The sequence below is a fragment of the Coturnix japonica genome, chromosome 1 (genome assembly GCF_054131305.1).
Source record: "Coturnix japonica strain WE chromosome 1, WE-NBRP24, whole genome shotgun sequence".
In the NCBI taxonomy this organism is placed as follows: Eukaryota; Metazoa; Chordata; class Aves; order Galliformes; family Phasianidae; genus Coturnix; species Coturnix japonica.
The window spans coordinates 177,350,707-177,376,711 of NC_140663.1; the positions used below are offsets into that span (position 1 = coordinate 177,350,707).

Consider the following 26,005-nt stretch of genomic DNA (forward strand, 5'->3'; position numbering starts at 1 on the left):
CTTCTATAGAGCCACTGTCCTCTATGGGGCCAGAGCCCTCTATGGGGCCAGAGCCTTCTATAGGGCCACAGCTCTCTATGGGGCCAGAGCCCTCTATGGGGCCATAGTCATCTATGGGGCTAGAGCTCTCTATGGGGCTAGAGCCATCTATAGGGCCAGAGCCTTCTATGGGGCCAGAGCCATCTTTAGGGCCAGAGCCATCTATGGGGCCAGAGCCTTCTATAGGGCCAGAGCCATCTATGGGGCCAGAGCCATCTATAGGGACACAGTCATCTATAGGGCCACAGTCCTCTATGGGGCCAGAGCCATCTATGGGGCCAGAGCCCTCTATGGGGCCAGAGCCTTCTATAGGGCCACAGCTCTCTATGGGGCCAGAGCCATCTATGGGGCCACAGCCATCTATAGGGCCACAGCCCTCTATGGGGCCAGAATCTTTTATGGGGCCACAGTCCTCTATAGGGCCAGAGCCCTCTATGGGGCCAGAGCCATCTATAGGGCCAGAGCCATCTATAGGGTCACAGTCCTCTATGGGGCCAGAGCCTTCTATAGGGCCAGAGCCTTCTATGGGGCCATAGCCTTCTATAGGGCCAGAGCCATCTATAGGGGCCACAGTCCTCTATAGGTCCAGAGCCATCTATAGGGCCACAGTCCTCTATGGGGCCAGAGCCTTCTATAGGGCCAGAGCCATCTGTGGAGCCATAGCCATCTATGGGGCCAGAGCCATCTATGGGGCCAGAGCCTTCTATAGGGCCAGAGCCATCTGTGGGGCCATAGCCATCTATGGGGCCAGAGCCATCTATGGGGCCAGAGCCATCTATGGGGCCAGAGCCTTCTATAGGGCCACAGCCTTCTATAGGGCCAGAGCCCTCTATGGGGCCATAGTCAGCTATGGGGCTAGAGCTCTCTATGGGGCCAGAGCCATCTATAGGGCCACAGTCCTCTATGGGGCCAGAGCCTTCTATAGGGCCATAGCCATCTATAGGGCCAGAGCCTTCTATAGGGCCACAGCCCTCTATGGGGCCGCCACCCAATTACATACCCCCACCCCACCCCCCCACCCCAAATCTAATTCCCCTCCATTCCCACATGGCCCCAATTACGTGGCCCAGCTCAATTAGCGGCTCGTTAACGAGCTCCCTAATTACCAATGATCCCATTAGCGCTGGGTTGGGTGCTCTGTGTACCCTGGATTGGATCTCAGCCCCATAACCATATAGGGCCGGGTCCCAGGCCCCATAAAGGGGGGTGAGGAGGGCTATGGGGTCGTGGGAGTTGTAGGGTGATGGGAGCTATGGGGTGGCAATGGGAGCTATGGGGTGATATAGGGCTGTATGGGGCACATGACCCCTTATATGGGCTATGGGATGAGCCTATAGGGCTGTGTGGGGCTAATGGCCCCTCTATGGGATATGGGGTGAGGCTATAGGGCTGTATGGGGCTCATGACCCCTTATATGGGCTATGGGATGAGCCTATAGGGCTGTGTGGGGCTAATGGCCCCTCTATGGGATATGGGGTGAGGCTATAGGGCTGTATGGGGCTCATGACCCCTTATATGGGCTATAGGGGGGCCTATAGGGCTGTATGGGGTTCATGGCCCCACTATGGGCTATGGGGTAGGGCTATAGGGCTGTGTGGGGTTCATTGTTCCTCTATGGGATATGGGGTGTGGCTATAGGGCTGTATAGGGTTTATGGTCCTTTATATGGGCTATGGGGTGGGCCTATAGGGCTGTATGGGGCTTATGACCCCTTATATGGGCTATGGGGTAGGGCTATAGGGCTGTATGGGGCCTATGACCCCTTATATGGGCTATGGGGTGAGGCTATAGGGCTGTATGGGGCTCATGGCCCCTTATATGGGCTATGGGGTGGGCCTATAGGGCTCTTGTCCCCTTATATGGGCTATGGGGTGAGGCTATAGGGCTGTGTGGGGTTCATGGCCCCTCTATGGGCTATGGGGTGAGGCTATAGGGCTGTATGGGGCTCATGACCCCTTGTATGGGCTATGGGGTGGGGCTATAGGGCTGTGTGGGGTTCATTGCCCCTCTATGGGCTATGGGCTGTGCCTATAGGGCTGTATAGGGTTTATGGTCCTTTATATGGGCTATGGGGTGAGGCTATAGGGCTGTATGGGGCTCATGGCCCCTTATATGGGCTATTGGGGGGCCTATAGGGCTGTATGGGGTTCATGGCCCCACTATGGGCTATTGGGGGGCCTATAGGGCTGTATGGGGCTCATGGCCCCTTATATGATCTATGGGGTGGGCCTATAGGGCTGCATGGGGCACCTCGTTGCTTCTATGGGATATAGGATGTGCCTATAGGGCTCATGACCCCTCTATGGGCTATGGGGTGGGCCTATAGGGCTGTATGGGGTTTATGGTCCTTTATATGGGCTATGGGGTGAGGCTATAGGGCTGTATGGGGCTCATGACCCCTTATATGGGCTATGGGGGGGCCTATAGGGCTGTATGGGGTTCATTACCCCTCTATGGGCTATGGGGTGTGACTATAGGGCTGTATGGGGTTCATGGCCCCTTTATGGGCTATGGGGTGTATCTGTAGGGCTTATGGCCCCTTATATGGGCTATGGGGTGGGCCTATAGGGCTGCATGGGGCACCTCGTTGCTTCTATGGGATATAGGATGTTCCTATAGGGCTCATGACCCCTTATATGGGCTATGGGGTGAGGCTGTAGGGCTGCATGGGGCTCATTGCCCCTCTATGGGCTATGGGGCTGTGCCTATAGGGCTGTATGGGGTTCATGGCCCCTTATATGGGCTATGGGGTGGGGATATAGGGCTGTGTGGGGTTCATTACCCCTCTATGGGATATGGGCTGTGCCTATAGGGCTGTATGGGGTTTATGGTCCTTTATATGGGCTATGGGGTGAGGCTATAGGGCTGTATGGGGCTCATGGCCCCTTATATGGGCTATGGGGTGGGGCTATAGGGCTGTGTGGGGTTCATTACCCCTCTATGGGCTATGGGGGGCCTATAGGGCTGTATAGGGTTTATGGTCCTTTATATGGGCTATGGGGTGGGCCTATAGGGCTGTATGGGGTTCATGGCCCCACTATGGGCTATGGGGTGAGGCTATAGGGCTGTATGGGGCCTATGACCCCTTATATGGGCTATGGGATGAGCCTATAGGGCTGTATGGGGTTCATGGCCCTTCTATGGGCTATGGGGCTGTGCCTATAGGGTTGTATAGGGTTTATGGTCCTTTATATGGGCTATGGGGTGGGGCTATAGGGCTGTATGGGGCTCATGACCCCTTATATGGGCTATGGGGGGGCCTATAGGGCTGTATGGGGTTCATGGCCCCTTATATGGGCTATGGGGTGAGGCTATAGGGCTGTATGAGGCACCTCGTTGCTTCTATGGGATATAGGATGTGCCTATAGGGCTGCAATGACCCCTTATATGGGCTATGGGGTGGGGCTATAGGGCTGTGTGGGGCTCATTGCCCCTCTATGGGCTATGGGGTGAGGCTGTAGGGCTGCAATGACCCCTTATATGGGCTATGGGGTGGGCCTATAGGGCTGTATGGGGTTCATGGCCCCTTATATGGGCTATGGGGTGGGTCTATAGGGCTGTACGGGGCACCTCGTTGCTTCTATGGGATATAGGATGTGCCTATAGGGCTGCAATGACCCCTTATATGGGCTATGGGGTGCAGCTATAGGGCTCTATGGGGCTCATTGCCCCTCTATGGGCTATGGGGTGAGGCTGTAGGGCTGCAATGACCCCTTATATGGGCTATGGGGTGGGCCTATAGGGCTGTATGGGGTTCATGGCCCCTTTATGGGCTATGGGGTGTATCTGTAGGGCTTATGGCCCCTTATATGGGCTATGGGGTGGGGATATAGGGCTGTATGGGGCACCTCATTGCTTCTATGGGATATAGGATGTACCTATAGGGCTCATGACCCCTTATATGGGCTATGGGGTGAGGCTATAGGGCTGTATGGGGCTCATGGCCCCTTATATGGGCTATGGGGTGAGGCTATAGGGCTGTATGGGGTTCATGGCCCCACTATGGGCTATGGGGTGAGGCTATAGGGCTGTATGAGGCACCTCGTTGCTTCTATGGGATATAGGATGTGCCTATAGGGCTGCAATGACCCCTTATATGGGCTATGGGGTGAGGCTATAGGGCTGTATGGGGCTCATGACCCCTATATGGGCTATGGGGTGGGGCTATAGGGCTGTATGGGGTTCATGACCCCTCTATGGGATATGGGGTGAGGCTATAGGGCTGTATGGGGCACATGACCCCTTATATGGGCTATGGGATGAGCCTATAGGGCTGTGTGGGGCTAATGGCCCCTCTATGGGATATGGGGTGAGGCTATAGGGCTGTATGGGGTTCATGACCCCTTATATGGGCTATGGGGTGAGGCTATAGGGCTGTATGGAGCTCATGACCCCTATATGGGCTATGGGGTGAGGCTATAGGGCTGTATGGGGCTCATGACCCCTTATATGGGCTATGGGGGGGCCTATAGGGCTGTATGGGGTTCATGGCCCCACTATGGGCTATGGGGTAGGGCTATAGGGCTGTGTGGGGTTCATTGTTCCTCTATGGGATATGGGGTGAGGCTATAGGGCTGTATAGGGTTTATGGTCCTTTATATGGGCTATGGGCTGTGCCTATAGGGCTGTATGGGGCTCATGGCCCCTTATATGGGCTATGGGGTGAGGCTATAGGGCTGTATGGGGTTTATGGTCCTTTATATGGGCTATGGGGTGGGCCTATAGGGCTGTATGGGGCTTATGACCCCTTATATGGGCTATGGGGTGAGGCTATAGGGCTGTATGGGGCCTATGACCCCTTATATGGGCTATGGGGTGGGCCTATAGGGCTGTATGGGGCACCTCGTTGCTTCTATGGGATATAGGATGTGCCTATAGGGCTGCAATGACCCCTTATATGGGCTATGGGGTGCCGCTATAGGGCTGTGTGGGGTTCATTACCCCTCTATGGGCTATGGGGGGCCTATAGGGCTGTATAGGGTTTATGGTCCTTTATATGGGCTATGGGGTGGGGCTATAGGGCTGTGTGGGGTTCATTACCCCTCTATGGGATATGGGCTGTGCCTATAGGGCTGTATAGGGTTTATGGTCCTTTGTATGGGCTATGGGGTGGGGCTATAGGGCTCATGACCCCTTGTATGATCTATGGGGTGGGGCTATAGGGCTGTGTGGGGCACCTCATTGCTTCTATGGGATATAGGATGTGCCTATAGGGCTCATGACCCCTATATGGGCTATGGGGTGGGGCTATAGGGCTGTATGGGGTTCATGGCCCCTTATATGGGCTATGGGGTGAGGCTATAGGGCTGTATGGGGCTCATGACCCCTTATATGGGCTATTGGGGGGCCTATAGGGCTGTATGGGGTTCATGGTCCCTCTATGGGCTATGGGGTGGGGCTATAGGGCTGCATGGGGCTCATGGCCCCTCTATGGGTTATGGGGCTGTGCCTATAGGGCTGTATGGGGTTCATGGCCCCTCTATGGGCTATGGGGTGGGCCTATAGGGCTCATGACCCCTTGTATGATCTATGGGGTGGGCCTATAGGGCTGCGTGGGGCACCTCATTGCTTCTATGGGATATAGGATGTGCCTATAGGGCTCATGACCCCTTACATGGGCTATGGGGTGGGCCTATAGGGCTGTATGGGGCTTATGGCTCCTCTATGGGATATAGGATGTGCCTATAGAGCTCATGACCCCTTATATGGGCTATGGGGCTGCTATGGGGTCACTATAGGGTTGCTGTGGGGCCGCTGTGGGGCTGCTATGGGTCTGCTATGGGGCTGCTATAGGGCCGCTATGGGGCTGCTATGGGGCCACTATAGGGCTGCTATGGGGCTGCTATATAGCTGCTATGGGGCTGCTATATGGCTGCTATATGGCTGCTATGGGGCTGCTATATGGCTGCTATGGGGCTGCTATGGGGTCACTGTGGGGCCACTATAGGGCTGCTATGGGACCGCTATGGGGCTGCTATAGGTCTTCTATGGGGCTGCTATAGGGCTGCTATGGGGCTGCTATAGGGCCGCTATGAGGCCGCTATAGGGTCACTGTGGGGCCACTATGAGGCTGCTATGGGGCCACTATGGGTCCACAGTGGGGCTGCTATAGGGCCACTATCGGGCTGCTATGGGGCCTCTATGGGGTCGCTTTGGGGCTGCTATGGGGCTGCTATGAGGCCGCTATGGGGCTGCTATGGGGCTGCTATGGGACTGCTATGGGGCCGCTATAGGGCTGCTATGGGGCCGCTATGGGGCTTCTATGGGGCTGCTATGGGGTTGGTCTGGGGCTGCTATGGGGCCGCTATAGGATCACTGTGGGGCCACTATGAGGCCGCTATGGGGCCACTATGGGTCCACAGTGGGGCTGCTATAGGGCCACTATCGGGCTGCTATGGGGCTTCTATAGGGTCGCTTTGGGGCTGCTATGAGGCCGCTATCTGACCGCTATGGGGCCGCTATTGGGCTGCTATGGGCCGCTATGGGACCGCTATGGGGCTGCTATAGGGCTTCTATGGGGCTGCTATGGGTCCGCTATAGGGTCACTGTGGGGCCACTGTGGGGCTGCTATGGGGCCTCTATGGGGTCGCTATGGGGCTGCTATGGGGTGGCTATAGGGTCGCTATGGGGATGCTATGGGGCCGCAATGGGGCTGCTATGGGGCCGCTGTGGGGCTGCTATAGGGCTTCTAGGGGGCTGCTATGGGTCCGCTATAGGGTCACTGTGGGGCCTCTATGGGGTCGCTATGGGGCCGCTATGGGGCTGCTATAGGGCTGCTATGGGGTTGGTCTGGGACTGCTATGGGGCCGCTATGGGGCTGCTATAGGGTCGCTATGGGGCAGCTGTGGGGCTGTTATAGGGCCGCTATGGGGCTGCTATAGGGTCGCTATGGGGCTGCTATGGGGCTGCTATAGGGTCACTATGGGGCTGCTATGGGGTGGCTATAGGGTCGCTATGGGGCTGCTATGGGGTGGCTATAGGGTCGCTATGGGGCTGCTATGGGGTGGCTATAGGGTCGCTATGGGGCTGCTATGGGGTGGCTATAGGGTCACTATGGGGCTGCTATAGGGTCGCTATGGGGCTGCTATGGGGTGGCTATAGGGTCGCTATGGGGCGGGGTTGTTTGTGGGGCCGGGATGTTCCCAGGCAGGAAGTCCTTGAGCAACAGGAAACGACCTTGTGTGCAACTGCAGGAACAGGGACAGGGGGGGATAAAACACAGCAACGTGCAAAACATGGCGTGCAAAACATGGTGTGCAACACAGAGCGTGCAAACAGAGTGGGCAGAACACAGCGTGCAAAATGCAGCGTGCAAAATGCAGCATGCAAAATGCAGCATGCAAAACACGGTGTGCAACACAGAGCGTGCAAAACACAGCGTGCAAACACAGCGTGCAAACACACTGTGCAAACACAGCGTGCAAAACACAATGTGCAAAACACAGTGTGCAAACACAGCGTGCAACACACAGCGTGCAAAACATGGCATGCAAAACACGGTGTGCAACACACAGCATGCAACGTGCAGCATGCAACATGCAGCGTGCAAAACACAGCGTGCAAAACAGAGCGTGCAAACACAGCGTGCAACACACAGCGTGCAAAACAGAGCGTGCAACACACAGCGTGCAAAACAGAGCGTGCAACACACAGCGTGCAAAACACAGTGTGCAAAACACAATGTGCAAACACAGCGTGCAAAACACAGCGTGCAAAACACAGCGTGCAAAACACAGCGTGCAAAACACAGCGTGCAACACACAGCGTGCAAAACACTGCGTGCAACACACAGCGTGCAACATTGGGGTTGCACGGCATGCAACACTGTGTGCAACAACCTGCAATGGTGGGATTGCATGGCGTGCAACACTATGTGCAGCATGCAGGGTTGGGATTGCATGGCATGCAACACTGTGCAACACCCTGCAATGTTGGGGTTGCACGGCTTGTAGCCACTGCGTGCAACCTGCAACCTGCAATGTTGGGATTGCACAGCATGCAACACACTGCTTGCAATGTGCAACCTGCAATGTTGGGGTTGCACAGTCTGCAACACACAGCGTGCAACATGCAACATTGGGATTGCACGGCATGCAACATATTGTGTGCAACATGCAATGTTGGGATTGCACGGCTTGTAGCCACTGCGTGCAACCTGCAACCTGCAGTGTTGGGATTGCACAGCATGCAACACACAGCATGCAACATGCAATGCTGGGATTGCATGGCGTGCAGCACAGCATGCAACAACATGCAATGGTGTGATTGCACAGCGTGCACCACTGCGTGCAACAATGTGCAACGTTGGGATTGCATGTTGTGCAACACAGCATGCAACGTGCAACGTTGGGATTGCACTGCATGCAGCATACAGCGTGCAACAATGTGCAACGTGCAACGTGCAACGTGCAATGACACGGCACTGTGCAAACTAACTGCAGAAACTGCACCGGGTGTGCTGCATGTGCAAAGAGCCCCGTGTAAAAGGTCCTGTGCAAAGAGCTCTTGTGCAAACTGCTCTGCTTTGTGCAAAGAGTCCTGTGCAAAGGGCTTTGTGCAAATGGCCCCGTGCAAACGGTCCCATGTGCAAACAGCCCCGTGCATGCTGCCCTTGCAAAGCATTCTGTACTGATGGCCCTGTGCATAGAGCCCTGTGCAATAGCCCCGTGCAACAGCCTTGTGCGTGCTGCCCCGTGCAAAGAGCTCTGTGCAACTGGCTCTGTGCAAACTGCTCCTGTGCAAAGTAGCCTTGTGCAAAAGGCCCCATGCAAACAGCTCTTGTGCAAAGCGCTCTGTGCTAAAGGCCTGTGCAAAGAGCCCTGTGCAAATGGCCCCTTGCTTGCTGCCCTTGCAAAGCATTCCGTGTTAATGGCCCCGTGCAACGACCCTGTGCAAAAGGCACCGTGCAAAGAGCTCCGTGCAAACAGCCTCGTGCAACTGGCTGTGTGCAAACTGCTCCGTGCAAAGAGCTCTGTGCAAACAGCCCTGTGCAAAGAGCCTTGTACAAAGAGCTCTGTGCAAAAGGCCCCATGCAAACAGCCCTGTGCAAAAAGCCCTGTGCAAAGTGCAACAGGCCCCATGCAAACTGCTCTGTGCAAATAGCCCTGTGCAAATGGCCCCTTGCCTGCTGCCCTTGCAAAGCATTCCATGCTAATGGCCCTGTGCAACAACCCTGTGCGTGCTGGCCTGTGCAAAGAGCTCTGTGCAAAGAGTCATGTGCAAATAGTTCTGTGCAAATAGTCCTGTGCAAAAGGCACCGTGCAAAGAGCTCCGTGCAAACAGCCTCGTGCAACTGGCTGTGTGCAAACTGCTCCGTGCAAAGAGCTCTGTGCAAATAACACTGTGCAAAGAGTCGTGTGCAAATAGTTCCGTGCAAAGAGCTCTGTGCAAAAGGCCCCGTGCAAAGAGCTCCGTGCAAAAAGCCCTGTGCAAAGTGCAACAGGTCCCATGCAAACTGCCCTGTGCAAAGAGCTCTGTGCATCTGGCTCTGTGCAAAGAGTCGTGTGCAAATAGTTCCGTGCAAATAGTCCTGTGCAAAAGGCACCGTGCAAAGAGCTCCGTGCAAACAGCCTCGTGCAACTGGCTGTGTGCAAACTGCTCCGTGCAAAGAGCTCTGTGCAAGAAGCCCTGTGCAAAGAGCCTTGTACAAAGAGCTCTGTGCAAAAGGCCCCATGCAAAAAGCCCTGTGCAAAGTGCAAAAGGCCCCATGCAAACTGCTCTTGTGCAAAGTGCTCTGTGCCAAAGGCCTGTGCAAAGAGCCCTGTGCAAATGGCCACTTGCGTGCTGCCCTTGCAAAGCATTCCGTGTTAATGGCCCTGTGCAACGACCCTGTGCGTGCTGCCCTGTGCAAAGAGCTCCGTGCATCTGGCGCTGTGCAAAGAGTCGTGTGCAAATAGTTCTGTGCAAATAGTCCTGTGCAAAAGGCACCGTGCAAAGAGCTCCGTGCAAGAAGCCCTGTGCAAAGAGCCTTGTACAAAGAGCTCTGTGCAAAAGGCCCCATGCAAACAGCCCTGTGCAAAAAGCCCTGTGCAAAGTGCAACAGGTCCCATGCAAACTGCTCTGTGCAAAGAGCTGTGTGCAAAGAGCTGTGTGCAAATAGCCCTGTGCAAATGGCGCCTTGCGTGCTGCCCTTGCAAAGCATTCTGTGTTAATGGCCCCGTGCAACGACCCTGTGCGTGCTGCCCTGTGCAAAGAGCTCTGTGCAAAGAGTCATGTGCAAATAGTTCCGTGCAAATAGTCCTGTGCAAAAGGCACCGTGCAAAGAGCTCCGTGCAACAGCCCCGTGCAAACTGCTCTGATCAACTGGCCCTGTGCAAACTGCTCTGTGCAAAGAGCTCTGTGCAAATAACACTGTGCAAAGAGTCGTGTGCAAATGGTGCTGTGCAAATAGTCCTGTGCAAAAGGCCCCGTGCAAAGAGCTCCGTGCAAAGCAGTCCTGTGCTCATGGCCCCGTGCATGCTGCCCTTGCAAAGCATTCCATGTTAATGGCTCTGTGCAAATACCCTTGTGCAAAAGGCCCCGTGCAAACAGCCCTGTGCACTTGTATCTGTGCAAAGGGCCCCGTGTGTAAAGAGCCCCGTGCAACTGGCTCTGTGCAAAGAGCTCTGTGCAAATAACGTTGTGCAAAGAGTCGTGTGCAGACAGCTCCCTGTGCAAATGGCCCCGTGTGTGCTGCCCTTGCAAAGCATTCTGTGTTAACGGCCCTGTGCAAAGAGCTCCGTGCAAATGGTCCCATGCAAACTGCTCCGTGCAAAGAGTCCCGAGCAAACAAACAAACAGCTGCGTGCAAACAGCTCCGTGCATGCAAACAAACAGCTCTGTGCATGCAAACAAACAGCTCCGTGCAAACAAACAGCTCCGTGCATGCGAACAAACAGCTCCGTGCATGCAAACAAACAGCTCAGTGCATGCAAACAGCTCGGTGCCAGCAGCCGGTTGCATGCCATGCTGTGTGCACATCCATCAGCATTAGCAGCAGCAGCAGCAGCAGCTGTAGGGCCGAGCAGCAGCAGGGAGCAATGGGATCCCAACAGCAGCAATGAGATCCCAACAGCAGCAATGGGATCCCAACAGCAGCAATGGGATCCCAACAGCAGCAATGGGATCCCAGCAGATCCCAGCACTGTGAGCCCCATTGGGGGCAATGGGGACATTGGGGGCAATGGAGGCAATGGGGTGAATGGGGACAATGGCGGCAATAGGGACATATTGGGGGCAATGGAGGCAATGGGAACAATGGGGACATTGGGGGCAATGGGGTGAATGGGGGCAATAGGGACATATTGGGGGCAATGGGGATATAGGGGGTAATGGGGACATAGGGGTCAATGGGGACATTGGGGGCAATGGGGGCATTGGGGTGAATAGGGGCAATGGAATGAATGGGGGCAATGGAGACAATGGGGACAGTGGGATGAATGGGGGCAATGGGATGAATGGGGATATTGGGGTGAATGGGGGAAATGGAGGCAATGGGATGAATGGGGGCAATAGGGACATATTGGGGGCAACGGGGGCAATGGGGATATAGGGGGTAATGGGGACATTGGGGGCAATGGGGACATTGAGGGCAATGGGGTGAATGGGGGCAATGGGATGAATGGGGGCAATGGGGGCAATGGGATGAATGGGGGCAATAGGGACATACTGGGGGCAATGGGGATATAGGGTGGTAATGGGGACATAGGGGTCAATGGGGACATTGGGGTCAATGGAGGCAATGGGGTGAATGGGGGCCATGGAATGAATGGGGGCAATGGGGTGAATGGGGGCCATGGAATGAATGGGGGCAATGGGGACAATGGGGACAGTGGGATGAATGGGGATATTGGGGTGAATGCAGACATTGGGGTGAATGGGGACATTGGGGGCAATGGGATGAATGGGGGTAATGAGATGAATGGGGACATTGGGGGTAATGAAATGAATGGGGGCCATGGGGGTCAATGGGGGTAATGAGATGAATGGAGTCATTGGGGGCAATGGGGACATTGGTGTGAATGGAGGCAATGAAATGAATGGGGGCAATGAGATGAATGGAAGTAATGAGATGAATGAGGACATTGGGGTGAATGGGGGTAATGAGATGAATGGGGACATTGGGGGCAATGAGATGAATGGGGGCAATGGGGTGAATGGGGACATTGGGGTGAATGGGGACATTGTGGGCAATGAGATGAATGGGGGCCATGGGTTGAATGGAGACAATGGGATGAATGGGGACATTGGGGTGAATGGGGGCAATGGGGGGAATGGGGACAATAAGAACAGTGGGGATATTGGGGACAATGGGGGTCAATGGGGTAATGGGGATGAATGGGGGCACTGGAGTGAATGGGGGCAATGGGATGAATGGGGACATTGGGGGCAATAGGGACATATTGGGGGCAATGGAGGCAATGGGGTGAATGGGGACATTGGAGGCAATGGGGTGAATGGGGGCAATACAATGAATGGGGGTAATGAAATGAATGGGGACAATGGGGACATTGGGGACATTGGGGGCAATGAGGATATTGGGGGTAATGAGATGAATGGGGGCAATGGGATGAAAGGGGGCACTGGGGGTCAATGGGGTAATGGGGATGAATGGGGATATTGGGGTGAATGCAGACATTGGGGTGAATGGAGGCAATGGGGGGAATGGGGACATTGGGGGTAATGAGATGAATGGGGACAATGAGATGAATGGGGACATTGGGGGTAATGAAATGAATGGGGGCCATGGGGGTCAATGGGGGTAATGAGATGAATGGAGTCATTGGGGGCAATGGGGACATTGGTGTGAATGGAAGCAATGAAATGAATGGGGGCAATGGGATGAATGGGGGCAATGGGGGCAATGAGATAAATGGAAGTAATGAGATGAATGGGGACATTGGGGTGAATGGGGGCAATGAGATGAATGGGGACATTGGGGGCAATAAGATGAATGGGGACAATGGGATGAATGGGGGTAATGAGATGAATGGGGACAATGAGATGAATGGGGACAATGTGATGAATGGGGGCAATGAGATGAATGGGGACATTGGGGTGAATGGGGGCAATACGATGAATGGGGACATTATGGGCAATGGGATGAATGGGGACATTGGGGGTAATGAGATGAATGGGGACATTGGGGGCAATGGGATGAATGGGGGCAATGGGGTGAATGGGGACATTGGGGTTAATGCAATGCAATGTAATCCCCGTCCCATCCCCCCCTCCCCCATCCCCCCCCCCCATTACTGTGCCCTGCGCTGTGTCCCAGGTTCCTGACGCTAATGAGACTAATGAGGCTTCATTAATTGCACCGGGGCTCCAACAGGAAATGAGAGAGGGGGGAGCAGCTACAGCATCACATAGTGCTGCCCCATAGAGCAGAACCCTGCCCCATAGAGCCCTGCTGCCCCATAGAGCCCAGCCCCATAGAGCCCTGCAGTGCTGCCCCATAGAGCCCAGCCCCATAGAGCCCTGCAGTGCTGCCCCATAGAGCCCTGCCCCATAGAGCCCTGCTGTGCTGCCCCATAGAGCCCTGCAGTGCTGCCCCATAGAGCCCTGCCCCATAGAGCAGAACCCTGCCCCATAGAGCCCTGCAGTGCTGCCCCATAGAGCCCTGCTGCCCCATAGAGCCCTGCTGCCCCATAGAGCTCTGCCCCATAGAGCCCTGCAGTGCTGCCCCATAGAGCAGAACCCTGCCCCATAGAGCCCAGCCCCATAGAGCTCTGCCCCATAGAGCCCTGCCCCATAGAACCGGGCCCCGTAGAGGTCTGCCCCATAGAGCTCTGCCCCATAGAGTCCTGCCCCATAGAGCCCTGCTGCCCCATAGAGCCCAGCCCCATAGAGCCCTGCCCCATAGAGCCCTACCCCATAGAGCCCTGCCCCATAGAGCCCTGCTGCCCCATAGAGCCCTGCCCCATAGAGCCCTGCCTCATAGAGCCCTGCTGCCCCATAGAGCCCTGCCCCATAGAGCTCTGCCCCATAGAGCCCTGCTGCCCCATAGAGCCCAGCCCCATAGAGCAGAGTCCTGCCCCATAGAGCTCGGCCCCATAGAGCCCAGCCCCATAGGTTGGGCTTTGCTTCACCTGCAGGGAACTGCTGGGATGCATTGCAAAAATGGGAGTCGTTGCAAAAATGGGATGCATTGCAGAGATACTGTGGGATACGTTGCAAAAAAGGGATGCATTGCAAGAAAGGGATGTATTGCAAAGATATTGTGGGATGCATTGCAAAAAACGGATGCATTGCAAGAAAGGGATGCATTGCAAAGATACAATGGGATGCGTTGCAAACATATAGTGGGATGCATAGCAAAAAAGAGATGCATTGCAAAGATACAATGGGATGCACTGCAAAAAGGATGTACTGCAAATATAGAATGGGATGCATTGCAAAGAAGGGATGAATTGCAAAGATACAGTGGGATGCATTGCAAAAATGGGATGCATAGCAAAGAAGGGATGCATTGCAAAGATATTGTGGGATGCATTGCAAAAAAGGGATGCAGTGCAAACAAGGGATGCATTGCAAATATACAGTGGGATGCATTGCAAACATAGAATGGAATGCATTGCAAAAAAGTGGTGTATTGTGAAGATAGAAAGGGATGCATTGCAAAAAAGGGATGAATTGCAAAGATAGAACAGGATGCATTGCAAAAATGGGATGTATTGCAAAGATATAATGGTATGTGTTGCAAAAATGTAATGGGATGCATTGCAAAAAAGGGATGCAATGCAAAAAAAGGGGTGAATTGCAAATATAGAATGGGATGCATTGCAAAGATATCATAGGATGCATTGCAAAAAAGGGATGCATTGCAAAGAGGGGATGCATTGCAAGAAAGAGATTTATTGCAAAGATACAATAGGATGCATTGCAAAAAGGGATGCATTGCAAAGATACAGTGGGATGCATTGCAAAAACGGGCTGCATTGCAAAGATAGAATAGGATGCATTGCAAAAAAGAGATGGGGGATGCATTGCAAAGATAGAATGGGATGCATTGCAAAAATGGGATGCATAGAAAACATACAATAGGTTGCATTGCAAAAAAGGGATGCATTGCAAGGATACAATGGGTTGCAGTATAAAAAAGGGATGCATTGCAAATATAGAATGGGATGCATTGCAAAGATACAATGGGATGCATTGCAAAAATATCATGGAATGCATTGCAAGAATGGGATGCATTGCAAAAATAGAATGGGATGCATTGCAAAGATACAATGGGTTGCAGTGCAAAAAGGGGATGAATTGCAAAAATAGAATGGAATGCATTGCAAAAAAAGGGGTGTATTGTGAAGATAGAATGGGATGCAGTGCAAAAAAGGGATGCATTGCAAAGGTATCATGGGATGCATTGCAAGAATGGGATGCATTGCAAAAATAGAATAGGATGCATTGCAAAAAAGAGATGGGGGGTGCATTGCAAAGATACAATGGGATGCATTGCAAAAATGGGATGCATAGAAAACATACAATAGGTTGCACTGCAAAAAAGGGATGCATTGCAAGGATACAATGGGTTGCAGTATAAAAAAGGGATGCATTGCAAAAATAGAATAGGATGCATTGCAAAAAAGAGATGGGGGGTGCATTGCAAAGATACAGTGGGATGCATTGCAAAGAGACAATGGGATGCATTGCAAAAAAGGGATGCATTGCAAAGATATTGTGGGATGCATTGCAAAAAAGGGATGCATTGCAAAGATACAATGGGTTGCATTGCAAAAAAGGGATGCATTGCAAGGTTTTAATGGGATGCATTGCAAAAATGGGATGCACTGCAAGGATATAATGGGATGCATTGCAAAATAGGGGTGTATTGTGAAGATAGAATGGGATGCATTGCAAAATAGGGATGCATTGCAAATATAGAATGGGATGTATTGCAAAGATATCATGGGATGCATTGCAAGAATGGGGTGCACTGCAAAAACAGAATGGGATGTGTTGCAAAGATAGAGTGGGATGTATTGCAAAACTGGGATGCATTGCAAAATAGGGATGCAAAAAACCGATACATTGCAAAGATACAGTGAGTTGCATTGCAAAAAAGGGATGCATTGTAAGGATACAATGGGTTGCAGTACAAAAAAGGGATGCATTGCAAATATAGAATGGGATGCATTGCAAAAAAGGGGTGTATTGTGAAGATAAAATGGGATGCAGTGCAAAAAAGGGATGCATTGCAAATATAGAATGGGATGCATTGCAAAGATATCATGGGATGCATTGCAAGAATGGGATGCATTGCAAAAATAGAATGGGATGCATTGCAAAAATAGAATGGGATGCATTGCAAAAATAGAATGGGATGTGTTGCAAAGACAGAGTGGGATGTATTGCAAAAATGGGATGCACTGCAAAATAGGGATGCAAAAAACCGATGCATTGCAAAGATACAATGCGTTGCATTGCAAAAAAGGGATGCATTATAAAAAAGGGATGCATTGCAAAAAAGGGATGCATTGCAAGGATACAATGGGTTGCAGTACAAAAAAGGGATGCATTGCAAATATAGAATGGGATGCATTGCAAAAAAGGGGTGTATTGTGAAGATAAAATGGGTTGCATTGCACAAAGGGGATGCATAGCAAAACTAGAAGGGGCTGCATAGCAAAAAGCAAAGGCTGCATTGCAAAGAGGAGCTGCCCGTTGTGCTCCAGGCGCTGCAAAGTGCTATTTATGGGGCTGGAATGCAGGGAGTGCAGGGAATGCATGGGGGGGGGGGGAGGTTATGGGGGCTACGGGGGCTATAGGGGGATATGGAGGGGTATGGGGGGATATGGGATATAGGGGGGTATGGGGGGGGGATATGGGTGGATATGGGGCATGGGGGGGGATGGAGGGGTTGGGGGGGGTGGGGGTATAGAGGGGCTATGAGGGTTATGGGGGGGATATGAGATATGGAGGGGAGATAGGGGGTGTGGGGGGTTATGGGGTATGGGGGGATACGGGGGGATATGGGGGGGATAAGGGGGGATGGGGGCTATGGGGGGAATGGGGGGATATGGGGGCTATGGGGGTTATGGGAGGGCTATGGGGGGATATGGGGGGGATGAGGTATGGGGGATATGGGGTTTATGGGGGGGATGGGGTATGGGGGGATATGGGGGGGATGGGGGAGATATGGGGGGATGGGGGGATGGGGGCTATGGGGGGATGTGGGGTATGGGGGGGATGGGGGGATATGGGATATGGGGGGGGATGGGGGAGATGGGGGGATATGGGGGGATGGGGGGGATGGGGGATATGGGGGGGATTGGGGTTATGGGGGGGCTATGGGGGGATATGAGGGGGTGGGGGGTATGGGGAGTATATGGGGGGATGGGGGGGGATGGGGGATATAGGGGGGTGGGGGGATATGGGGGCTATGGGGTATGGGGGGGGATGGAGGGGATAGGGGGTATGGGGGGGATGGGGGGCTATGGGGGCTATGGGGGTTATGGGGGGGATGGAGGGATATGGGGTATGAGGGGTATGGGGGCTATGAGGGTTATGGGGGCTATGGGGGGTTATGGGGGGTGGGGGGGGGGTGGAGGATTATATGGGGCTTCTTTTCTATCCCTATCCAAAGGATTTGGGATGTGGGGGCCAAGTGAGGGCAATGAGTGGGTATAGGGATAGAGGGATAGGGGGGTATAGGGTTAGGGGAATATAGGGATAGAGGGATATAGGGATAGAGGGACATAGGGATGGAGGGATAGAGGGATAGAGGGACATAGGGATAGAGGGATATAGGGACATAGGGACATGAAGACAAAGGGATAGAGGGATATAGGGGTAGAGGGATATGGGGACAAAGGGACATAGGGATTTAGGGACACAGGAATGGGGACACTGGGACACGGGGGGGATAGGGACAAAGGGACATAGGGATGGAGGGACAGAGGAGCATAGGGATAAAGGGATATAGGGATACAGGGATATAGGGATAGAGAGATATAGGGGTATAGGGATAGAGGGATATAGGGGTATAGGGATAGAGGGATATAGGGACATGGGGATATAGGGACAGGGGGACATGGGGATAGATGGGTGTGGGGACACAGGGATACCTGGACAGGGGGACATTGGGATATAGGGTCACATGGACAGAGGGACATGGGGACACAGGGACACAGGGACAGAGGGACATGGGACATGGGACATGGGGACATAGGGACATGGGACATAGGGACATATAGGGACATAGGGACACATGGACATGGGGACATGGGGACAGAGGGACACGGGGACATAGGGACATGGGGACATGGGGACACATGGACATAGGGACATGGGGACATGGGGACACATGGACATAGGGACATGGGGACAGAGGGACAGAGGGACATAGGGACATGGGGACATGGGGACACATGGACATAGGGACATGGGGACATGGGGACACATGGACATAGGGACATGGGGACATGGGGACACAGGGTCACATGGACAGAGGGACAGAGGGACAGAGGGACATGGGGTCACAGGGACATGGGGACAGAGGGACACAGGGACAAAGGGACATAAGGACATAGGGACAGAGGGACATGGGGACATAAGGACATAGGGACACATGTACATAGGGACATGGGGACATGGGGACATAAGGACAGAGGGACATGGGGACACAGGGACATGGGGACAGAGGGACACAGGGACAAAGGGACATAAGGACATAGGGATAGAGGGACATGGGGACATAAGGACAAAGGGACATGGAGACACAGGGACACAGGGACATAGGGACACGTGGATATAGGGACATAGGGACATAGGGACATGGGGACATGGGGACACATGGACAGAGGGATACATGGACATGGGGACATGGGGACACCGGTCCGTCTGGAGTCGGGCCGGGCTGTATTCTACAGTGCATGTGTCTCCAGTGTCACTCAGCAACTGGGGACACGGCCCTGTTGGAATCACAGCCCGAGCCACTGCCACCAATGGGACATTGATAGGGGGCAGCAATGGGACAGCAATGGGGACAGCAATGGGGACAGCAATAGATACAGCAATGGGGACAGCAATAGATACAGCAATGGGGACAGCAATGGGGGCAACAATGAGGAGAGCAATGGGACATTGATAGGGGACAGCAATGGGATATCAATGGGGACAGCAATGGGGACAGCAATGGGGACTGCAATGGGGACTGCAATGGGATATCAATGGGGACAGCAATGGGGACAGCAATGGGGACTGCAATGGGATATCAATGGGGACAGCAATGGGGTCAGCAATGGGGACAGCAATGGGGACAGCAATGGGATATCAATGGGGACATTGATAGGGGACAGCAATGGGACAGCAATGGGGACAGCAATGGGGACAGCAATGGGGACAGCAATGGGACATTGATAGGGGACAGCAATGGGACGGCAATGGGACAGCAATGGGATATCAATGGGGACAGCAATGGGACAGCAATGGGATATCAATGGGATATCAATGGGGACAGTAATGGGGACAGCAATGGGACAGCAATGGGACAGCAATGGGACGGCAATGGGGACAGCAATGGGATATCAATGGGGACAGCAATAGGGACAGCAATGGGGACATCGATAGGGGACAGTAATGGGGACAGCAATGGGACATTGATAGGGGACAGCAATGGGGGCAGCAATGGGGGCAGCAATGGGATATCAATGGGACAGCAATGGGACATTGATAGGGGACAGCAATGGGATATCAATGGGGACAGCAATGGGGACATTAATAGGGGACAGCAATGGGATATCAATGGGGACAGCAATGGGGACATTAATAGGGGACAGCAATGGGGGCAGCAATGGGACATTGATAGGGGACAGCAATGGGATATCAATGGGGACAGCAATGGGGACAGCAATGGGACGGCAATGGGGACAGCAATGGGATATCAATGGGGACAGCAGTGGGGACAGCAATGGGACAGCAATGGGACATTGAATGGGGACATTGATAGGGGACAGCAATGGGGGCATTGATAGAGGACAGCAATGGGACAGCAATGGGGACAGCAATGGGGACAGCAATGGGACATTGATAGGGGACAGCAATGGGGGCATTGATAGGGGACAGCAATGGGATATCAATGGGAAAGCAATGGGGACAGTAATGGGGACAGCAATGGGACAGCAATGGGACATTGATAGGGGGCAGCAATAGGGACAGCAATGGGACATTGATAGGGGACAGCAATGGGATATCAGTGGGGACAGCAATGGGGACAGCAATGGGACATTGATAGGGGACAGCAATGGGACAGCAATGGGATATCAATGGGGACAGCAATGGGGACAGCAATGGGGACGGCAATGGGATATCAATGGGGACAGCAATGGGACATTGATAGGGGACAGCAATGGGGACGTTGCATGCGGTGCTGCTCACTGCGGTTGCAGTTGCAGCTGTTTGCAGCTGCCTTTGGTTCTGGTGGTGCAGTTGAGCTGCACTTGCAGCTCCGTTTGCACAGCCGCAGCCTGAGGATTCCGTTGCAGCTTGCAGCTGCAGTCGCTGCATGCAGGTGCAAGTGCAGGTTGCGGGTGCAGTTGCAGCCAGAAATGCAGCTGTGCTCACAGGTGTGATTGCAGGTTGCAGATTCAGTTGCAGCTTCCAGTTACAACTGTGTTTTGCAGTCGCAATTGGCATTCAAGTTGCAGGTGCAGCTGCAGTCACTGTGTCAAGGTGCAATGGTCTTTGCAGTTGCAATTGCAATTGCATGTTGCAGGTGCAATCCCAGTTCTGGTCCCGGTTGCAATTTGCAACTTGGAGTCTGCAGGTGCAATTCCTATCACAGTTGCAGTTGCATTTTGCAGCTGCAGCTGCCGTGTGCAGATACAACCATTGCATGTATGCGATCGTAGTTTGCAGATGAGGTCGACATTAGAGTTGCAGCTGCAGCTGCAGCCACTGCATGAATGTGCAGCGGTCTTTGCCATTGCAATTGCAATTGCAGGTTGCAGGTGCAATCCCAGTTCTGGTCCCAGTTGCAATTTGCAACTTGGAGTCTGCAGGTGCAATTACTACCGCAGTCGCAGTTGCATTTTGCAGCTGCAGCTGCTGTGTGCAGATACAACCACTGCGCATGTATGCGATCGTAGTTTGCAGGTGAGGTCGATGTTAGAGTTGCAGCTGCAGCTGCAGCCACTGCATGAATGTGCAACGGTCTTTGCAGTTGCAGTTGCAATTGCAGGTTGCAGGTGCAATCCCAGTTCTGGTCCCGGTTGCAATTTGCAACTTGGAGTCTGCAGGTGCAATTCCTACCCCAGTTTAGTTGCATTTTGCAGCTGCAGCTGCCGTGTGCAGATACAACCATCATGCATGTATGTAATCGTAGTTTGCAGGTGAGGTCGATGTTAGAGTTGCAGCTGCAGCTGCAGCCACTGCATGAATGTGCAGCGGTCTTTGCAGTTGCAATTGCAATTGCATGTTGCAGGTGCAATCCCAGTTCCGATCCCAGTTGCAATTTGCAACTTGGAGTCTGCAGGTGCAATTACTACTGCAGTTGCAGTTGCATTTTGCAGCTGCAGCTGCTGTGTGCAGATACAACCACTGTGCATGTATGTAATTGTAGTTTGCAGGTGAGGTCGACCTTAGAGTTGCAGCTGCAGCTGCAGCCACTGCATGGAGGTGCAACGGTCTTCACAGTTGCAAATGCAATTGCATGTTGCAGGTTCAATCCCAGTTCTGGTCCCAGTTACAATTTGCAACTCGGAGTCTGCAGGTGCAATTCCTACCACAGTTGCAGTTGCATTTTGCAGCTGCAGCTGCCGTGTGCAGATACAACCATCATGCATGTATGCGATCATAGTTTGCAGGTGAAGTCGATGTTAGAGTTGCAGCTGCAGCTGCAATCACTGCATGAAGGCACAATGGTCTTTGCAGTTGCAATTGCAATTGCAGGTTGCATTTGCAATCCCAGTTCCGGTTCTAGTTGCAATTTGCAACTTGGAGTCTGCAGGTGCAATTACTACCACAGTTGCAGGTGCATTTTGCAGCTGCAGCTGCTGTGTGCAGATACAACCACCATGCATGTATGCGATCGTAGTTTGCAGGTGCAGTCAATGTTGGAGTTGCAGTTGCAGCTGCAGCTGCAGCCACTGCATGGAGGTGCAACAGTCTTTGCAGTTGCAATTGCAATTGCAGGTTGCATTTGCAATCCCAGTTCCGGTCCCGGTTGCAATTTGCAACTTGGAGTCTGCAGGTGCAATTCCTACTGCAGTTGCAGTTGCACTTTGCAGCTGCAGATGCCGTGTGCAGATACAACCACCGTGCATGTATGCAATCGTAGTTTGCAGGTGAAGTCGATGTTAGAGTTGCAGCTGCAGCTGCAGCCACTGCATGAAGGTGCAGCAGTCATTGCAGTTGCAATTGCAATTGCAGGTTGCAGGTTCAATCCCAGTTCTAATCCCGGTTGCAATTTGCAACTTGGAGTCTGCAGGTGCAATTCCTACTGCAGTTGCAGTTGCATTTTGCAGCTGCAGCTGCTGTGTGCAGATACAACCACCGTGCATGTATGCAATTGTAGTTTGCAGGTGAGGTTGATGTTAGAGTTGCAGCTGCAGCCACTGCATGGAGGCGCAACGGTCTTTGCAGTTGCAAATGCAATAGCAGGTTGCAGGTGCAATCCCAGTTCTGGTCCCGGTTGCAATTTGCAACTTGGAGTCTGCAGGTGCAATTACTACCGCAGTTGCAGTTGCATTTTGCAGCTGCAGCTGCTGTGTGCAGATACAACCACCATGCATGTATGTAATCGTAGTTTGCAGGTGAGGTCGACGTTAGAGTTGCAGCTGCAGCTGCAGCCACTGCATGAATGTGCAACGGTCTTTGCAGTTGCAATTGCAATTGCATGTTGCAGGTGCAATCCCAGTTCCGGTCCCAGTTGCAATTTGCAACTTGGAGTCTGCAGGTGCAATTACTACCACAGTTGCAGTTGCATTTTGCAGCTGCAGCTGCTGTGTGCAGATACAACCACCATGCATGTATGCAATCGTAGTTTGCAGGTGAGGTCGATGTTAGAGTTGCAGCTGCAGCTGCAATCACTGCATGAAGGCACAATGGTCTTTGCAGTTGCAAATGCAATAGCAGGTTGCAGGTGCAATCCCAGTTCTGGTCCCAGTTGCAATTTGCAACTCAGAGTCTGCAGGTGCAATTCCTACCGCATTTGCAGTTGCATTTTGCAGCAGTTTGCAGTTTGCAGGTGCAGTTTGCAGGTGCAGTTGCAGCTGTCCTTGCAGTTGCAGTTTGCTCCCCTCCTCCCATGTGCTCTCTCTGCAGGATGCGCTGCTGGGGTTGGGTGCCGCCATCGACGCAGCCCACCTGCAGGATGCGCTGCGTGCTGCATTGCTGGCGCTGCTGCCCCGCGTGGTACGTGGGGCTCTGCTGCATGCAGCAACTGGGGTTGGGTGCATGCATGGGGGTGTGCAGTTGCATGTGTGCATGCATGTAGTCTTGCAGCTGTGCATGGTTGTGCATGCACACGGGTGTGCAAGTAGGTGTGCACATGGGCGTGCATGCATGGGTGTACATGAACACGGGTGCAGCTGCGTGTGGGTGTCTGCATGCATGGCTGGGTGCATGCAGATGGGTGTGCAATTAGGTGTGTGCATGCATGGGTGTGTGCCGTTGCATTTGTGAATGCACAGGAGCATGCATGTAGTTTTGCAGTTGTGCATGGTTATGCACGGACGTGGCTGTGCATTTAGGTGTGTGCACGGGCACGCATGCATGCATGGGTGTGTGCATGCATGGGTGTGCAAGAACATGGGCACAGGCGCATGTGGGTGTCTGCATGCACGGCTGGGTGCATGCACATGGCCGTGCAATCAAGTGTGTGCATGGGCGTGCATGCATGGGTGCCTGCAGTTGCATTTGTGCATGCACAGGAGCGTGCATGCATATGGTTTTGCAGTTGTGCGTGGGTGTGCATGGACATGGGTGTGCAATTAGGTGTGTGCATGGGCATGCAGTTGCATGCATGCATGCATAGGAGTGTGCATGCATGCAGCTTTGCAGTTGTGCACGGACATGGCCGTGCAATCAGGTGTGTGCATGGGCGTGCGTGCATGGGGGCCCTCAGTTGCATTTGTGCATGCACAGGAGCATGCATGCAAATGGTTTTGCAGCCGTGCACGGCTGTGCATGCACGCGGGCGTGCAGTGCTGCACGGGGTGCAATGTGTGGGGCAGGGGGGGTGTCAGTGCCCCACTGTGCCCCCTATATTTGCCCCCCATTTAGGAGCACTCCTACATCTACCTGCTGGATGGGGACGCCCGGCTGAGCTGCGCTGACCCCCCCCATGAGCTTCCTATGGAGGGGAAGCTCAGGTAACACCCCCCCCCCTCAGCCCCCCAATGTGTGGGGCAGCCATAGGGCAGAGCTGCCCCCCCCACCCCCCAACAGCCCCCTATGGATCATGGGGGTCCTTTAAGTGGGGGGGGGGGGATGTGGAGCACTGACCTTTTTCCACCCAGGGATGCGGTGAGGAAGCAGAAGAGGGTGGAATGTGGGGGGCTGCCCCATAGCGAGATCCCTGACCCACAGATGGGGGCGCTGGGAGCACCGCTGGCTGCTGGGATGCAAGGTGGGGGTGGGCTATGGGGTGGGGGGAGGGAGGGGAGGGAGGGGAGGAGAGATGGTGATGGAGGGTGGATGGAGAGAGGGAGGGAGGGATGGAGGAGGGGGGGGTGGAGAGAGGGGGGATGAAGGGATGGAGAGGGAAGGAAGGATGGAGGGAGGGAGAGAAGGAAGGATGGTGATGGAAGATGGATGGAGAGGGGGAGGGGAGGAGGTTGGGAGGGATGGGGGTGGATGGAGGGAGAGGGAGGGAGGGAGGGAAGGAGAGATGGTGATGGAGGATGGATGGGGGGAGGATGGAGAGAGGGAGGGATGGATGGAGGGGGGATGGATGGAGGGAGGGAATGATGGGAGAGAGGAAGGGAAGGAGGGAGGGAGGGAGGGAGGGGGGGAGAGGGGGATGGAGGGAGAGAAGGAGGGAGGAAGGGAGAGGGAGGGGATAGATGGAGAGATGGAGGAGGAGAGGGTGGGAGAGGGGGATGGATGGAAGGAAGGAATAATGGGAGAGAGGAAGGGAAGGAGGGAGGGAGGGATGGATGGAGAGTGGGTTAGATGGAGGAATAGAGGGGAAGAGGGAGGGAGGGAGGGGATGGATGGATGGATGGATGGATGGATGGATGGATGGACGGATGGATGATAGGAGTGAGGAAGGAGAGAGGGAGAGAGGGAGAGGGGGATGGAGGGAGAGAAGGAGGGATGGAGGGGTAGAGGAAGGGAGGGATGGGGGGATGGAGGGAGGGAAGGAATGATGGGAGAGAGGGAGGGAAGGAGGGAGGGAGGGGTGGAGAGATGGTGATGGAGGATGGATGGAGAGAGGGAGGGAGGGATGGAGGGGTGGGGGGATGGAGAGAGGGAGGGATGAGGATGGTGGAGGGAGGGAGGGAGGGAAGGAGGAAGGAGAGGGAAGGAAGGATGGAGGGAGGGAGAGAAGGAAGGATGGTGATGGAAGATGGATGGAGAGGGGGAGAGGAGGAGGCAGGGAGGGATGGGGGTGGGTGGAGGGAGAGGGAGGGAGGGAGGGAGGGAAGGAGAGATGGTGATGGAGGATGGATGGGGGGAGGATGGAGAGAGGGAGGGAGGGATGGAGGGGGGATGGAGGGAGGGAATGATGGGAGAGAGGAAGGGAAGGAGGGAGGGAGGGAGGGGGGGAGAGGGGGATGGAGGGAGAGAAGGAGGGAGAGGGGGTGGGTGGAGGAGGAGAGGGTGGGAGAGGGGGATGGATGGAAGGAAGGAATAATGGGAGAGAGGAAGGAAGGAGGGAGGGAGGATTGAAGGGGGATAGAGAGGGAGAGGGGATGGAGGGAGAGAAGATGGGGGGATGGAGGGAGGGAAGGAATGGATGGGAGAGAGGGAGGGAGGGATGGAGGGAGGGGTGGAGAGATGGTGATGGAGGATGGATGGAGAGAGGGAGGGAGGATGGAGA

General features: G+C 53.9%; 1 protein-coding gene across 1 annotated transcript in view; it reads left to right on the top strand.

Annotated features, from left to right (window-relative positions):
- Positions 1-26,005, top strand: part of PDE2A (phosphodiesterase 2A) — a 114,619-nt gene that overhangs the window by 29,752 nt on the left and 58,862 nt on the right. The window contains exons 3-5 of the mRNA XM_085541716.1: positions 23,284-23,373; positions 24,244-24,332; positions 24,480-24,589. Coding sequence (XP_085397842.1) covers positions 23,284-23,373; positions 24,244-24,332; positions 24,480-24,589 — 289 coding nt within the window. The remainder of the gene's footprint in view (positions 1-23,283; positions 23,374-24,243; positions 24,333-24,479; positions 24,590-26,005) is intronic.